The 18,637-nt window shown below is 46.2% G+C and overlaps 1 protein-coding gene across 3 annotated transcripts in view; it reads left to right on the top strand.

Annotated features, from left to right (window-relative positions):
* Positions 1-4,510, top strand: part of LOC144986701 (uncharacterized) — a 77,260-nt gene extending 72,750 nt beyond the window's left edge. For 2 of the 3 annotated variants that reach the window (XM_078934477.1, XM_078934475.1), the window contains 2 exons: positions 3,096-3,385; positions 3,502-4,510. In XM_078934477.1, coding sequence (XP_078790603.1) covers positions 3,096-3,385; positions 3,502-3,636 — 425 coding nt within the window. In that variant the 3' untranslated portion in view covers positions 3,637-4,510. The remainder of the gene's footprint in view (positions 1-3,095; positions 3,386-3,501) is intronic. The other variant, XM_078934476.1, reaches the window with a different exon arrangement.
* Positions 4,511-18,637: the final 14,127 nt, after the last annotated feature.

Here is an 18,637-nt window from a genome sequence, read left to right as displayed (position 1 = left end):
GGAATAGAAAAGCAGGAAACCTAAAAAACGTTAACCTTAATGTTTACACAGCCCTTAGGTGGATGCCTTCCGTTTCAAGGTGGGTTCCTAACAACAAATCAACAAACCAGCACATTTTGTCACTGATCAACTCGACAACAAGAAAACTTAATTCCTCAGAGACTTTATCTACCAGGAGCTAAAAGGGATAAAAAAAAAACTTCAACATCAGTCACCAGGTAATGTTTACACAGCCCTTAGGTGGATGCCTTCCGTTTCAAGGTGGGTTCCTAACAACAAATCAACGAACCAGCACATTTTGTCACTGATCAACTCGACAACAAGAAAACTTAATTTCTCAGAGACTTTATCCACCAGGAGCTAAAAGGGATTAAAAAAAAAACTTCAACATCAGTCACCAGGTAAGTTTGGAGGATGTTGGGGCTTTATTTTTACATTATCCAGCAGTTCTGTGCAGCTGCGCAATTAACTCACGTTATCGTTTTGTTTCATTGTTTTGGTAACACATATTTAGTGCGTTCTGCATTTTTCGGTTTATTACAGCATAAAAACTGCTGTTTATCTGTTATAGACAGTCAGGTAGTCTGAGTTTTACAACGAGTGTGTCAGGAAATAAAGGTTCTCATCTATAAATGACAAACAAAATAAATGTACTAATTTTAAAATTATGAACATACAAAATAATACAAAAAGAAGTGTATTAAAGGCTTATATTTCCACTTATTCTCAAATTAGTGTTCACATTTTATTATTTATAAATAGGTACATTTATTTCTCATTTATATTTTGCAGTTTTAGTTTACATAATGATGATGTTTTGCACAGTTCCATCTCAGCCGACAGTTTCTTCTGCTCTCAAAAAGTATTAAAAAGTTTTGGAGTAATAAAAAAAAAAAACAGTGTCTGCATAATGAAATATGACCTTATGCAAATATACAATCAAACAATAAATCTCTCATAAATATATAAAAAGATCATGAAATTGTGAAAAACCTGCACACAGATTTTAAACGAGCCAATATATTATTATTCTGCTATAGATATTTTATTGGCTTTATCATTGATTATTGTACAATAATAATTCTTGTTTTTTATCTGCAGAAGAAACTTCTGTCACCACATCTACTGTTGAAAGGGAAACATTTGACTGTTTTTCTTTTAACTGTTTGCTTTTATTGTAGCTCTGTATCTTATGTTCCAGAGGCTCCAAGAGAGGCGTGTATGGAAGAGGAGCAGACTGGATCCAAAATTCGCCCAAACTTAAATCCAGTTGATCCAGCTGAATGACCAACCACACTCTCTGATCCAGTAAGAATGGATTTGGTGCAAAGAGGTCCTTTTCAGACCGATAAAGACTATGACTTTCCAAACTCACCCTCATTGAGCTGTTGTGTTCTTTATGTTGGATTGTTTTATTGTCATTTGATTTGCTATTAAGTTGCTGTTTTTACAGGGATTCAAATAGGTTGGCAGTGGATTTTGTTGTGGAGAATGCTGTCACCTTGTGGATGAAATGTGCAAAAGCTGCAGGGCTGTTTTTTACACAATCACTTACAGCCACTGAAGAGATTGAATTATTTGAATTATCGGTTTTCTTTCGTCTTAATCACAAATGTAACTTTACCAAAAAGGTTGTATTTCTTTTCTGTTTTGGGCGAATAAATTGGCTCGTCCGCACTTACATTTAAGCTCAACTCTTGAGATTTTTCAAAAGCTAAGGCAAATTTCTTCTCGATCGCGAGTAGGATCAGAAACCGTTTCGGTGTGAAACATGACGTGGAGCAAACACTATGGTGTCTGGCTGCCAACGATAGACGCGGCTCACGAAAGGTGAACTGACCTCTGATCTCATAGAAGCATAAAAGCACAGTTTTGAGGAGGAGAAGAAGGGGAGAAACAATCGAATCTGATGAACTGTAGGTGTGGGGAATCTTATCCATGACATTTTCTTCTGGTTGACTGGGAAAGGTGGGAAAGATTGCCCTAATAAGGTCGCGAATCTGTAAATATTTGAAAAAGTCTTTGTTATCAAGATTATATTTTTGTTTTAATTGGTCAAATGTTGAGAAAGTCTTATTTATGAACAAATCTGCTACTAAGTGGATCCCTTTAGAGCCCCATTGTTTAAATGTATCATGTGATAGTAATTTATAAGCTTGATTGTTGGTCAACGGCATTTGTACTGAACAAAAATTCCATTTAAAATGTTTTCTTATATGGGACCATGGGATTTTGGTCTTTGCAAAAAAACTTTTTTAATTCTGGGTGTTTTTTTATTCCAAATAAATGATGAGACAAGAGAATCGATTTTTTTTTTAAAAACTTTTAATGAATTATAATAGGGATGCATTGGAAAAGGAATAAATATTTTGGCAATACGTTCATTCTAACTATATTTACACGACCAGCTAATGAGATGGGTACATTACCTAGACGCTTAAATTGTTTGTCTGTTTGTTGGTAAAGATTCAGAAAATTTTGTTTAAAAAGTCCAGATATATCTTTTGTTATGTTAATGCCAAGGTATCTGAAATTGTTCGAAACTGAAAATCTTATTCTGGGTTAATAAAAACAAGAAATCTAAAGCATACTTGGAATGTTCAACAGCAAAAAATATATATATATTAAAAGATACAACAAAATGAAAACTCAGCCATCATAAGATTACATAGAAAATGAATGCGGGTCATTTTAGACCCATGTTGCGCATCTAAGGGTTAAATATACTAGAAAGCACACATAAATGTCACAGAGTTTAGTATTAAAAACCTCCATAGATTTAAATCTGTGTGGGTTCTGAGGTGTCTGACATGACATGGCACAATGATAGAATAGCTAATTCTGATCCTTGAGTTAAAATGTATGTGTTTATGGTAAAGGAGCAACCATAAACTTCGGAACTTTTGATTTACGACCTTGCTCCTCAACCTTATTAGGAAGTCAGACTCCAGACAGAGGATTTAAATAAAGGCCTCCCCATTCTACTTCAGGCTTTCCCCAGGACAACAGATTGGAGCACAAGATGGAAGATCTTAGCATTATTCACGAAAGAAATTTAGACGGGACAACTTTTACCCCTTCATTTTTTTCTGCAGATCTTAAGGACCTCCAAGGTTTTGGTTCACCTGAACCTGGCTCAGGGAAGAGGTGTTTTTGCCTCTGTGGAGGACAATACCTGTGCTGTGAAGGCATCAATAGAAACCTAACCAGTTTCCAAGATGAAAAGATGATAGAAGATGTCACATCTTCAACTGAAGGCACTCCAACAGCAGACAAACCTGCGAAGATTGACAAAGGCGTGCAGACAGAAAGTGATGAAAAATTCACTTTGAAGACAAAAAACCAGAGACCACTTTCAATAAACCATAACATGCAACCCAACCAGGTAATGTATTGTTTTTTTTTTTTTTACTTTTCAAGCAATTTTGATTCATTATTCTTTAATGAATAATTAATGCAATTACACATGAAATTTCCCTAACGTCTTTATATCTTTTACAGATGGAAATCTATGGGGAACATGCGATACCTTACAGTCATGTTGGAGTCATTTATATCGGCAGTTCTTCTGATGAGGACGACGATGACATGAAGGAAGATGGCGCTGATGTGGACCGGACCTCCCCCCCAGAATGACATGTTATTTTCGTTACTTTTCAAGCCACATATAAGCTCTTTATAAAAGTAATAGCAATCATTAATTGTAATCAATATATGTAACCAACGTAGTTCGACACGTGTGCATCACATGAGAAAATGTAGAAAAATATTATATCATCATCTTTGAGTTGTCTTTACATTTTAAGAAATGTTTTAATCTCTATTTTTGATATATCTGGTAAGCCCACATATGACCGGGAAAACTCACCGTTTTGTAACAAAGCCATGTAAACACGTGAAGCTTGTAAACATTAAATCTCAAGGTTCCAAAAGTCCTGAAAAGCTGTGTCCGAATTCCCTCCCTAATTGATAACTATAACGGCATACAGTGCTGCACAATTTAGTGTTTATAGTTTTTAAAAGCAATTAAATGCGTGCGTGGTAGACCGCATAGCTTCTGATTTCCGGTTCCTGCAGCTTGACAAGAAAAACAGAATGGTGCAATACTGCCACCACCTGGTGTGGAGGTATTGCACCAACTGGTCCTGTCTTAAAACTGATTTTCCAAAAAGCGAGCTGAGACACAACTTTTTTTTTTTTTTTTTAAAGCAAAAACAAACAACAAAAAAAGAAACCAAAAAATAAATAAAAGGTATTTAATAATAATCTAAAGTCTTACAGTTGCAACAGGTTTTTTTTTTAAAAAAAAAAAGAAAGACATAAAACATAATCAAACGTCCCAGCTACCTGAAATTACACTTATCTTGTCTTTAACAATTAGTTCAGCCTTCTGTCTTACTGTTGATCTGTAATGTTGTTTTTTATTGTAAATGTTTGATGTTATTTGTGTTGTGATTAATCAGTTGTTACGCATACCAAAAAAGTAAATGAGGCACAATTTTGACCAAAATTGTTTTATTTGTTCATCTAATTTTTGTGTGAAGTCAAAGTCACATTTCAACAGAAAAATATTAATAATATAACAATTATATTTAATTAGATTTTAAGAATATGTGGGAACACTAAATTTTTCCATACTATTTGCACATTATACATTATTTACATACCAAACATTAATTCACTCTTCAAAACAAAAAAGTCCTTGACAATTTGCCAAAACACGGCAGTTAAGCCAGATCTGATTCACACTGCCCATCAGTGTGAGCGGCACGAGAGAGTCCCTGATGTGAAAGGACTTTATCCTACAGATCACTCTTTCCACCATAATTCTGAGGCGGGGCATGACTGCGTTTGTTCCGTTTCCTCCTTGCTGATGGAGCTGAACGCTTAAAAGGTGGAATGATGAGCTTAGATCCAATGTCAGTAATGAGGTCTTGAACGAGGAACTCTTTGTCCGCCATGACATCGACTCCTGGCTCCAGCAAAGGAACTTGGCTTCTAAGTCATGGAAAGCCTCATCCAGAGCACCTGTGAAGATAAAGAAATTAAAAATCAGTATTAAAACATTTGCTACCTTTCACCACAACACAGTAATCATGATTTGAAAAGTATGTTAAGTATTTAATTACAAAAAGGTTTCATTTATTTTTGTTAAAGAAAATACAAAATGACAAAATACTCTAAATTAATTAAATACATGTAATTAAAATAGGTGAGAGCATGAACAGCTTTTATTATCAGTGATGAAAGTCAGGCAAGGAAAAAATCCCTGAACTTTTCTTTGAGCGATATGGCGGGCACAGAGCGAAATTTTGGAAAAATACGTGGTCTTAGATGCATTCTGGTGCATTCTGGCAGCTAGTTATTCACTTCTTTATCAAGAAACTAAGACTAATTGGAGCATCATGATTTGTCATTCAAACCCCTAGTTTGACTCTCCATTAAGGACTTGCTGGTCCTAAAAAAGAATTTGGAAAATTGCTCAAAGTAACACAATCCTACAATCTACGCTTTTCCTTAAAGCTGCAAAACATACAATTGCTAAAATATAGTAACATCAAAGCCCCAAATGGCAAAAAGAACACCAGTAACTATGATATTCTATGAAAATACCTCAGTTATTTATACATTATTTCTGCTTTAGAAATGACTGATGTACAACATCCACTTGCACTGTTTTCTCAAACTATAATTACATCAAAATATGGGATCTGCTTTAAACTATAATTCTATAACATAATACATCAATTCTTTAACACCAATACTAAGTAATCTGGGAAATATCAAAACAAACATACAAACTAAACTAAACATTGTAAACATTATTTTTTAAGGGAGTGCGGGTCCAAACCATCAAATACTTATAATTAATGTTAACTATACTGAACTAAATCATGGTAATTAGGAAATACAAATAAATTAGATAGAGAAATGTATTCAAAATAAAAACTGAAACTCAAAACTAAAATTGAAATTATTTCAAAATGTGGTTTTGAGATTATTTTACACAAAAAAGTATTTGACCTACACTACCTTAAAAATCTTTTTTTTTTTTTTTCCAGCCAAGACCACTTCAATTTGTTTTTTATCGTCTTCTCACAACTGAGGTCGTGACCACGCTCAATAATGACGATGCCTGCCATTATTTTAACACAAATTTGATCGCAAACTCTTCAGATGTGTTTGTGAAAGTTTAGCGTGGGTCCGCCAGTTTTGGTCTCTAGGGAAGCAAGTCACGCTGACCACGTGGTGCAGACAGAGCCAATCAGACCCGTCGACGCATCCGAAAGCAACTAAAACGTCCCGTCATTGGTCAATTAGGCCGGGAAGACGAAAGATGGCCACGACCATAGAGGAAGCCATCTGCGGAGAAATATAGAAAATAAAGCTAAAATTAGCTGATTTCAGACCATTTTCTAATCCGGAAAGCGATTTGTCCGTAGAGATCAGGTCTTTATTTCCCGGAAAGTACGTTCGGTTTGCTCAAAAACCCGGATTTCCGGGAATTCCCGGAAGACTTTCATCACTGATTATAAACATTAATTTGTTCAGGTAGAAATGCATTTATCCAATAACGGTACACATAGTTGACTAACGTTAACCAAACACATTATGAACAACCTTACCTGCAGGTGGGTGTGTCACGTAGTCCTGATCCATTTACTGCCTTAGCTTAGCCACCATGTTGCTATCTTCACAGCATAGCTGCATAGCCCGATGTTTGAGGTTCTGTCATATAATGACTCCATTCTCAAAGGAGCAGTAAAGTTTTTCCAAGGGAAAAGGCTCGGGACAACACCACTCTTCGGGCGACGAACGACGCAGCCGCACCACAATCCGGAGTGAAATTGCCGGCAGCAGAGCAGAGGGTGCCACCTGTGTTTACATTAAACTATGCCCTTCCTCTCTTCGGATCGCCTATATCATTTGGGTTTGAGGTTTGGATCCACAGGAAAATAATGAAATGAAAAGTAGGGCTGTTTTTGGTTGGAAGACGAACAGCCTGGAACACCACAGAAACTGCAATTCTTCCACTCTGCCATTCTTCATATGTGCCGCTATGCTAACAGGAAGTTGTTTTACGTTCCTGCAGCTTGACAAGAAAAACAGAATGGTGCAATACTGCCACCACCTGGTGTGGAGGTATTGCACCAACTGCTCCTGTCTTAAAACTGATTTTCCAAAAAGCGAGCTGAGACACAACTTTTTATTTTTTGAAAGCAAAAACAAACAACAAAAAAAGAAACAAAAAAATAAATAAAAGGTATTTAATAATAATCTAAAGTCTTACAGTTGCAACAGGTTTTTTTTTTTTAAAAAAAAGAAAGGCATAAAACATAATCAAAAGTCCCAGCTAAAAAGAAAAAGTCGCTGTAAAGTTTACCTACCTTGACTCATGCCTTGCTGGAGTGAAAAATGGTTGAAAGAAAAAAAAAACAACAAGAAAAAAAACACATCAACTCCATCATTGTTTTATTGAGTTTCACAGGCAAGCTTACTGTAACACAAGCAACCGTGAAAAGACAAAAGCATTTTTTTTTTTTTTACAAAAACAACAACAATATTTCACACACTCAAAGCGTCACAGGAACAGGCTGGACTGCGAATAGTAGTCGCAAACTCCACAGCGCGAGGGGTATGAAAATAAATAAATAAATAGATTGATGCCCCCCCCCAATCCCCTCCACCCTCTGGGGGATCATGCAGACCCCAAAGCACATGCCCACCTGAGCGAGTGGGAGGGGTAAGGAAAATGAAGAGTGGATGAAAAAAAGCATTGTCTCGCGGGGTCATTTGCACTCCGTAAAACAGCGGAGTGAACGCTTTTTTTTTTTTAATAATTCGGGTTCGAATGCACGCGAAAGCACAGCGCGAGGGGTATGAAAATAAATTTAAAAAAAAAATTGATCCCCCCCCCCCTTCCCCCTGGTGGTCGTGCAGTGTAAGGAAAATGAAGATAGGAAAATAAAAAAGCATAGCCTCGTGGGGTCATTTGCACTCCCTAAAACAGCGGAGTGAACGCTTTTGCTTTTGGAGAAAAAAAAAATAGTATTGTCTCTTGGGGTCATTTGCACTCCGTAAAACAGCGGAGTGAACGCTTTTTTTTTTTTTGAGAAAAAAAAAATAAAGTATTGTCTCTTGGGGTCATTTGAGCTCCGTAAAACAGCGGAGTGAACGCTTTTTTTTTTTTAATAATACGGGGTCGAATGCACGCCAAAGCACAGCGCGAGGGGTATAAAAATAAATTTAAAAAAAATGATACCCTCCTCCCTCCCTCTCCACCCCCTGGTCTTGGGGTGTAAAGAAAATGAAGAGAGGATGGAGAGAGAAAAAAAATAAAGTATTGTCTCGTGGGGTCACTTATGCCCTGTAAAACAGCGGAGGGAATGGGTTTCGTGTTGGCCACCGAGAAATGCCTCGTGGGGTCACTTATGCCCTGTAAAACAGCGGAGAGGATGGAGAGAAAAAAAATAAATAAATTATTGTCTCGTGGGGTCACTTATGCCCTGTAAAACAGCGGAGGGAATGGGTTTCGTGCTGGCCACCGAGAAATGCCTCGTGGGGTCACTTATGCCCTGTAAAACAGCGGAGGGAGTTATATTTTTTTGGAGGGGGGTCATGCAGACCCCAAAGCACATGCCAACCTAAGCGAGCGGAAGGGTTATATTGACAAACCAATACCTATTTACATGCTTATCACAGGTAAGATTGATAACCCTTGTGCTGTCTTAGGGGGAAAGAAAAGCACGGATTAAAAAAAAGGTAAGGAGGGGGGGTCATTTTAAAAACGCATACCCCCCTTTGGTATTGACCCCAGACAGGTACACCCGGTCTGGCCTCCGGGAATCGAAGAGGGTGAAGTTCCTGAATTTATTTTCACTGTGGATTTACTCAGTCAAATTCAGTGGGGAAATCCAGCTTCTTTCAGTCAAAGCAGCTGGTTAAAGTCAAATTATTTTAATCAATAAAGCACTTTGACACAGTAATCTGCGCCTTTGTTTCTATTCGACTGGATTACTGTAACTCTCTTTCCATCTCTCACTCGTCCTTATCCTGTCTCAAACTGGCAAAGATCGCTGCTGTACGTTTGTTAACTTGCATGTGGAACAGAGAGCATATTACTCAAGTTCTGACTTCTCTACACTGGCTGACTGTTCCTTTTAAAATTCTTTTATTTTATTTTTTAAATCTTTAAACAGTCTGGCTCTGCCCTGTCTCTCTGAGCGGCTACAGCTGCATTCCTCTTAGATCAGCTGACCAGCTGCTGCTGGATGTGCCAAGGACACAGGGGAAACTCAGAGTGTATGGGGCATTTTCCTTTTCTGGCCTCGGTCTGGCCTCCGGGAATCGAAGAGGGTGAAGTTCCTGAATTTATTTTCACTGTGGATTTACTCAGTCAAATTCAGTGGGGAAATCCAGCTTCTTTCAGTCAAAGCAGCTGGTTAAAGTCAAATTGTTTTAATCAATAAAGCACTTTGACACAGTAATCTGCGCCTTTGTTTCTATTCGACTGGATTACTGTAACTCTTTTTCCATCTCTCACTCGTCCTTATCCTGTCTCAAACTGGCAAAGATCGCTGCTGTATGTTTGTTAACTGGCATGTGGAACAGAGAGCATATTACTCAAGTTCTGACTTCTCTACACTGGCTGACTGTTCATTTTAAAATTCTTTTATTTTATTTTTTAAATCTTTAAACAGTCTGGCTCTGCCCTGTCTCTCTGAGCTGCTACAGCTGCATTCCTCTTAGATCAGCTGACCAGCTGCTGCTGGATGTGCCAAGGACACAGGGGAAACTCAGAGTGTATGGGGCATTTTCCTTTTCTGGCCTCGGTCTGGCCTCCGGGAATCGAAGAGGGTGAAGTTCCTGAATTTATTTTCACTGTGGATTTACTCAGTCAAATTCAGTGGGGAAATCCAGCTTCTTTCAGTCAAAGCAGCTGGTTAAAGTCAAATTGTTTTAATCAATAAAGCACTTTGACACAGTAATCTGCGCCTTTGTTTCTATTCGACTGGATTACTGTAACTCTTTTTCCATCTCTCACTCGTCCTTATCCTGTCTCAAACTGGCAAAGATCGCTGCTGTATGTTTGTTAACTGCCATGTGGAACAGAGAGCATATTACTCAAGTTCTGACTTCTCTACACTGGCTGACTGTTCATTTTAAAATTCTTTTATTTGTTTCTAAATCTTTAAACAGTCTGGCTCTGCCCTGTCTCTCTGAGCTGCTACAGCTGCATTCCTCTTAGATCAGCTGACCAGCTGCTGCTGGATGTACCAAGGACACAGGGGAAACTCAGAGTGTATGGGGCATTTTCCTTTGCTGGCCTCAGCTTGTGGGATGCACTGCTCATGCAGGTTAGGCAGGCCCATTCTTCGAATGATTTTAAATCCAAGTTGAAAACTCAGTTTTTCTCACTGGCTTTTAACTTAGTTTGAGTTGGTGATTGTACTGATTTTCATTACTTTTGTATTATGTTGTTCATTTTGGATCGTTGTCTTGTTTTATCTTTCATCATTAAGCACTTTGGTCAGCCTCTGCTGTCACAAAAGCACTTTATAGATAAAGTTTACTTGACTCATGCCTTGCTGGAGTGAAAACATAGTTGAAAGAAAGAAACAAAAACAACAAACAAAACACATCAACCCCGTCATTGTTTTTATTGAGTTTCACAGGCAAGTTTACTTTAGCACAAGCAACAGTAAAAAAGCAAAAGCATTTTTAAAACTAAAAAAAAAAAATATTTCACACACTCAAAGCGTCTGCCAGCACAGAGTCCTTTCACTGCTAGCATATTTCACAGGAACAGGCTGGACTGTGAATAGTAGTCGCCATCCCCGTATGTTTTGGCAGCATTAAGACCGTCTCGATGAGCGTTGTGCGACATGAAGGCGTCTGTATTTTTCCCGTCGCCTTGCCTCTCTTTGAGCACTGTGGAGGTGAGCACCATGGTGATCACGTACATGGCGTATATGAGGATGTTGAACACTGCTATGGCGCACTCCACGTTGTGCATCCTGTGTTCGTCCCGAATCAGCGGCCTGTACAAGAGCTCCATGCAACCAGAGACGACTGCCATGAACAGCTCCAGATTCATCATGATCAGACAGGCCAGCACCGTCCGGGTGCCTTTGTTGAGCCTCCTGGTTCCGTCCTCGGCGTCGTCCATCTTGCGCTTGCTCTTGGCCGCGAAAAAGCTCAGCACCACGCTCACGACCATCGCCAGACAGCCCATGGTTATCACAGCTATGCCGCCGTGTATGTAAGCGTGATCGTAGCTACTCCTCTCCTGAGCCGTAGAGGAGCCGAAGGAGACGTCCCGCGCGCTCCCCCTCACGGCGTGACTGCTATCTATCAGGTAGAGGATGTTGTTGGGCAAGGCGAGGAACCCGACAATGAGAGAGGTGATGACCGCGATGGCGGCCCCCAACTTTCCCCTGAACCTGGCAACGCTCAGTACGGGGTTGGACTTCCTCCCCATCAACATCTCTTTTCCGGACGAAATCAAAGAATCGAAGCCTCCGACGAGGCCGGACCTGGTCCGCTGCATCCCGCCCAGCAGAGGTGGGCAGACGGGGTCGCGTCCTGCGCACGAGAGGGCCGAGTCAGCATAAGTTACCAACCCCCCTTTAACGGTTACTGCCGCACAGCGTCTTGGTCCACCCCGAGACATTTAATACGATGAAGCTCGGGAGGCCCGTGATCGAGTTCAGAGGGTCGAGAAGAGACCTCCAGGCGAAGGCTGTGACGCAGGACTGGTGGTACAGGGTCCGCGGCATCACGAGGACCTTGGATTCGATCGCGCGCCGCAGGAGAGGCGTCCGATCTCACAACATGATATGTGTGGACCTATACGCTAGGTTCCTTAGCCACCTCGTCCGTGACCGACGAAACCCGCTCGGCTGGTTGTCTCATCACTTGGCCATCCTGAACGCGCCTGAGGACCCAGCCCGTAAGTTTGAGGGCGAGTTGAGACGCCTGCTGGCACACGGCTCTCTCAACTTTGAGTCGTGCAGGCGCGCCTGGGACAGGAGCCGCATGTCCAGGGGCATAGGAAACGCAGTAGACGCTCAGTGCAAGGACGTGTTCAACGGAAAGAAGGCTGCTTCAGAGACCGGGCCCGTGTCTCGCCTCCTGCTCGCCCAGCTCGAGGCCCTGCGCCTCAAGCCGATCTGCGCGGGCCTCAAAGTGGCCGGCGTGCCCACGCCCGACCGAGGCGGCAGCACGTACCACAACGGCTGCACCCGGGGCTGCGGGCCACTGCCTGGATGGAACACCTTCTACACGGAAGTGGACCTGCTGGCTCACGATGCAACGACCGACACCGTGGCCCTCCTAGAGCTCAAGACCCGAAACAGCGACGTTTTGGATGCCCCTACCCTGTGGCGGTACAACGCCCAGCTGTGGCTGACCTGGACGATGTTCTCGCTCACGTACCCGAGCGTGGCGGAGCGCTCAAACGCTTACCTGGTGATCGTGAGGCCAGGCACGAACACAGTCACCATAAGGAGCTGTCTGAGGCCCTCCGTGACCAAGACGCTGCGCACCAAGTTCCCCACGGATAAACTGCCTTTGTCCGCAGGTGCTCAACTGCCTCACGCCGACCTGTGTCAACGTGAGAGTGCAGGCCTATCCGAAGCCAGGCTCTGGCGGCAGGGCGAGCATCGACCCGAACGACCTCTGTTACAGGAACGTCATGTTCAACCGAGAAAAGGCCAGAGTGCGTCAGAGACGTTACCCCGATCAGGGATCGCAAGGCCGTCCACCGCACCCAACGCCCTCCTCCTCCGAGACGAGCGGGGCCCCCAGGGGTCCTGGGTCCGCATCACGTAGGCATGACACTCGATAAAAAGCCCCGCATGTTCGAGCGCTGGATGGAAACTGACGGACAACTAGAACTGACATGGGTCTGAGGCACCAAGCGCTCCACGGCATGCTGGCCAACCCAGACATGTCCCCTTTCAAAGTAATCGAGAAACCCAGCGAACAGCAGGACTGGATCCTGATAGACCATCTCATGGTCATACACACAGTCAGAGAAAGCGATTACAGGGAGAGCGAACCAGAGATGTCGGTCGCGAGGATGGCGAGCTATTTCGCATCCTGGTACGTCAGAGAGAGGGCCCACGGCCGATGCGTCGTGCTCGTAAAAGACGGTCCCGGGGCGCAGAAGCCTAGCGTGAGGGAAGAAAGGGCCAACAGGACGGTCCCTGGTCACTTGAAGTTCTGTAAGGCTCACCTGGCCGAGATAGAGTACGGCACGATGAAACTGTTGGCCGACGTGGGCATGAGAGACAGCTTTTTCTTAGTCACGGGGGCGGTAGGCGAGTCGCGCTGGGCCGAGACCGCCGGCGAGCGCGCCAGCAACCTGGTCTCGTTCCACAACGAGCGCGGGGGAGAGGGGGCCAGTCCACTCACGGAGCCAGACCACTTCAAAATCGAGACCCTCCATTTTCCCGTCGTGGATCTGAGCTACTGCGACGGCAAGACCTACAGGCCTGAGGGGACGCCTGGAGTTTTCTTGACAGCTTTCGGGAGCCCGGAAGACGAGCGGCTCCAGGGCTTGCTAAAGGCTTGCGTCGAGTGTCGAGAAACGGAGGCCGACACGCTGATGGTGGAGTTGGCCAACGCCCTAACGGGCTCAGTGACAGTGTGCACAGGGGACACAGATCTGATAGCCGTGCTCGCTGCGAGCGGACGGCCCGGCCTGACACTGAGGTTGGACAACAAAAGCTACACTGAGGACAGAGCCATGCACGAATCGCCCTTCGGCGAGCTCCTTGTCGAGCCAGCGGTCCGACGGACCGCCAACAGAGCGCCGGGTGCCACAGACGACTGGCTGAGCGCACTGTGTGACCTGGGCTCCGCAGAGCACCACCTGTTGCCCAACGGCGCGGCGGAAAGACACGCCGATCTGGGTCGCCTTCTGGAGAGCCACGGGGGCGAGGCGTTCAAACTCTCAGTGTACGAGTTCTTGTACCGGGGCGGTGTTCGAGGCTCGGTTTACGTCGCTTTCCTGAGCGCGTTCTTCGAGTCTGACGCGAGGAGCAAACTGAGTGAACTGGCACTGGAGAGCCAGAAAACGTACCCCCCCGGCACACGCAGCGCAAACACGTTACGCTTCGCCTTCACGGTCCTGTGCGGCGCGGATGACCCGAAAGTCTTAGGCGCGGGGAACGCGCCCTCGTCGCAACTTTTCGGTAACGCAGCACGCTCGGTCGAGCGGGGATCTAAGCGCCCCCGCGAGCCAGAGGTCGACCGGGAGGGCGAAGCAGAACCAGAGATCGGATCCGACCCCCAGAAGACCAAGGTAAAGATCACGGCTGGGCTCAAGCGCACGGCCAAAGCCTACGCGGACGGAGCAATCCCGGAGTCCACTCACGCCCGTTACCTCAGACTGGCTCGCTCCGGAAGGCACCTGTTCCTGAGAGCCAAAGCCAGAGCGCAGGAGGACCAGAGCGTCCGATCCAAACACTTGCTGTTCATGGCCCTCTGCGGAACAGACTACAGCTTCACTCCAGTGGGGCTGGGAATCAAAAGGTTGCTGAGTGGCGCGATACGCAACCGAGAGAAGTTCAGCTCTTGGTGCGCCAAGCTCGTGACCGCGCTGTGGTCCCGGGACGGAGAGGATGGCGGAGGGAGCGAAAGGTCCCTTGAGTTTCGCGCCATGGGCGAACAGTTGGCCAGCCTCACAGGAGTCCCCAAGTCTACGAGCTCAAAGCATTGGACTGGAAAAAAGTTTGAAATCATGTGCAGGACGCTCAAATACGTGTGCGACCTGTGGACCCTGAAGGGTCCCCGGATCGGTCCCCATTATGGGTTTCGTGTGCACGACGGAGTCGTGCGTTTCATAGAAGAGGAAGACCCAGAGTCTGTGTCTTGAGAGTTGATACAGGGGCGAGATGTATTTCATTTCATTTTCTGTGTAAAAAATGAAGAAGAAAAAAAAAACGAGCGAACAAACACAATAAGAGGATGACCCAGAGTCTGTGTCTTGAAAGTTGATACAGGGGCGAGATGTATTTCATTTCAATTCCAATTTCTGTGTAAAAAATGAAGAAGAAAAAAAAATAAGCGAACAAACACGATGGAAACAATAAAAGTAAATTCAAACACACCAGTGCAGTTTTCAGAGTTTAATTTCATTCGGGCACGTCTGTATTTACACCACACAATGTCGATTTCAACTCTCGAAGCCATCTCTGAATTACCGCTGGAGTTCGTCGTGTGTCAACCGAAAGGATGATTGGCATACTCGAGCTTGCTCATCCATGTACATTAGGGTCATAGGCGGCGCTAAGGATGAACAAAGGCCGCAAAAGAACACTAAGAAGCAGGTCGAGGCCCCTGGCCCACAAGCGGGGAACAAGAGCGGTCGAGCCAGAGGATCCTCGGCCCGACTCGCAAGGGCAGCGCGGGGGGCCGAAGCCGGGCCGCTACGAACCCTACGACTGGGATTCGGACTCAGACGGGGGACACGGAGACGGAGGGGGTCACGGTCGAGTCGGCCGCAAAACTCGCGCGGGCCGGCGATCCCATCCGCCGGGGGACAAAGCCCGTGAGCCTGATGCGGCAGCGGTGGAGCCCGTGGGTCCTCGGCACGACTCGGAAGGGCAGCGCGGGGCCCCGAAGCCGGGCCGCTATGAACCCTACGACTGGGATTCGGACTCAGACGGGGGAGACGGAGGGGGCCACGGTCCGCCGCGGGACGAAGCCCTCGAGCCTGATGCGGCAGCGGTCGAGCCCGAGGGTCCTCGGCACGACTCGGAAGGGCAGGGCGGGGGAGACGGAGACAGAGGGGGCCACGGTCAGGTCGGCCGTGAAACTCTCGAGGACAGGCGATCCGATCCGCCGCGGGACGAAGCCCTCGAGCCTGATGCGGCAGCGGTCGAGCCCGAGGGTCCTCGGCACGACTCGGAAGGGCAGGGCGGGGGAGACGGAGACAGAGGGGGCCACGGTCAGGTCGGCCGTGAAACTCTCGAGGACAGGCGATCCGATCCGCCGCGGGACGAGGCCCACGAGCCTGACGATGGAGCGGTCGAGCCCGGGGGTCCTCAGCATGAATTGGAAGGGCAGGGCAGAGGCGACGAACCCTCCGATTGGGATTTGTACGAGTGTGAAACGGACGTGGACGAGCTCGATGGTTCTCAAAGTGAAACGGAAGAACAGCACCGGGGCCCCAGGTCATCGGGCGAGGAAGACGTCGAGGAAGCCGTTGAGGAAGACGCCGAGGAAGACATAGAGGAAGAACCAGCCGCAGAGAGCGCGAGCGTGTACCCGGATACATTTTCCTCCAAGAACGGTGAAATAAAGTGGTCAGCGAACGAGCGTGATCGGTCGAGCGTCCGGGCGTCCCCTCCTCACCAGGCCTCAGGGCCTACCACTGAGGCGAGGGAGGGGGCTCAAGACATCCTGTCTTCTTTTCTTTTGTTTTTCACTCCGAATGTAGAAAGACTGATTTTGATAGCTACCATCCGCCATAGCGCCGATAAGGCCCACGCCTCAAAGACTCCGAAACCCATGGACGAGATTGAACTGAGAGCCTACGTGGGACTGCTGATCTTGGCCGGGGTGTACAGGTCTCGAGGCGAAGCGTTGGTGAGCCTGTGGGAGCCCGAGTGCGGACGACCGATCTTCGGGGCAACCATGTCCCTTAGAAGCTTTTACCAGCGCTCTGCGACGCTCAGGTTCGACGATCGAAGCACGAGAGCCTCTAGGAGCGCTTCGGACAGATTGGCCGCAGTCAGAGAGGTGTGGGAAGAGTGGTGCGATCGGCTGCCCAGGCTTTACGACATCGGACCCGAGGTGACTGTGGACGAACGAATGGTTCCTTTCAAAGGTGCGGTTTCAGCCTCCCTTTTTACTGTTCTCAGGGTATCCTTGACGTATTCGGGTCTGTCTTAACTCTTCCTTTTGTTTTTCTTTCTCTACGCAGGACGTTGTTCTTTCAGACAGTACATTCCCAGCAAGCCTACCAAGTACGGCCTCAAACTATGGGTCGCTTGCGACGCAAGGACGAGCTACGCTTGGAGGGTCCAACCGTACATGGGCAAGCTGGCTTCGGGTGCTCGAGAGACAAACCTTGCGTCCCGAGTGGTTTCGGATCTCACCCGGGGACTGGAGCACCGTAACGTCACGTGCGACAATTTCTTCACTTCGTACGCGCTCGCCACCGAGCTCCTGAAACGGAACATCACCCTGCTCGGTACGATCAAAAGCAACAAACCCGAACTGCCTCCGGAGCTCGCGTCGGCCCGCGGACGAGAAGCACTCTCCTCCAGGTTCGCCTTTACGGACTGCGCCGCGGCCCTTTCCTACGTGCCCAAAAAGAACAAAAACGTCCTGCTCCTTAGCACGAAGCATTCGAGGGTCGAAATATGCCACGAACGCAGGGACAAAAAACCAGAGATGATCTTGGATTACAATAGAACCAAGGGCGGCGTGGACAACCTGGACAAACTGCTGGCCACGTACAGCTGCAGGAGAATGACCAAGCGCTGGCCCTTGGCTATGTTCCACAACATGATAGACATGTCGGCGTACAACGCGTACGTGATATGGAGGGAAATGCACCCGGACTGGATGCCGTGGAACCGCAACCGAAGGAGAATCTTCCTCGAGCAGCTGGGCAAAGATCTCGTCAGACCGCTCGTACTTCGCAGGAAGCGTGTTCCTCGCGCAAGGCCGGCCTACGATCTAATGGTCAGCATGCAAGAAGCCGGCGGGACGAGCGCGCGCAGCGAGGGCAAAAGAAAACGATGTCAGATATGCCCGCGCTCCAAGGACACAAAGATGCTGATCTCCTGCAAGAGCTGCGGAAAGAGCATCTGCAGAGGCTGCACTGTCCCCTTTTGCCCCCTTTGCTCCGAGCGCCAGGGAAGGGACGGCGACACAGACGCGTCCCAGTGAAAGGGATCGAGCTGTCTGGTAGCGCGACCTGATGCCTCGTTTCCCACTCGAGTAACTGAAAATCTGTTCTGTTTTGATATCAGCGAGTCTGTCCTCTGTGCCGCCCTGTATGTCCTCTGAAAATAAAACTGAGAACTGCTGTCGTACAAAGGTGTCTGTGTGCGCGTGTGTCTGTGTGAACATTCGAGAAGCAAAACTGTTGAAAGGGTTTGAGGGGTCTACGCGAAGGTACGGATAATTCGATCCAACGTGTTCGATTCACAAAGAAAGGCCTACAAACAGGGCTGGTTTGAGCTCGCAAAGCCTCTCAGCGCCCACAGGCCAACTCTGTCCTCGTTCGAGTGGATAAACAGAGTCAGCAGGGATTCTAAGCTTTACGGGGAGAGAATTGGCCTGCAAGCTCTGAGGCTTGGCGTTCTGGAGGTATCTTCACATTCAGAATGCTTGAGTCCGGAAAGATTTTTTTTTTTTTTCTTCCCACTCGAGCTGTCAGAATTACATGTGGAGCCAGTTTGGGGAGGGAACCGCAACAGCCGAGAGCTCAGCGGAAGGGGAAAAAAATGAGTTGGCCTTGTAGCACCAAATCTCTTATGAATCCTATGAGCTCTCCACCTAAACCTACTGTGAATGTTGTGTGAGATTTTCACTGGGTGTAAAATAAAATAAAAACAGAACAAATAATCGAAAAGAACCCAAACATTATAGTTTTTTTTTTTGTGTGATTCGG

Source organism: Oryzias latipes, chromosome 17, assembly GCF_053564925.1.
Source record: "Oryzias latipes strain Hd-rR chromosome 17, Olatipes_Hd-rR_3.1".
Classification (NCBI taxonomy): domain Eukaryota; kingdom Metazoa; phylum Chordata; class Actinopteri; order Beloniformes; family Adrianichthyidae; genus Oryzias; species Oryzias latipes.
This window is presented reverse-complemented; position numbering and strand designations above follow the sequence as displayed.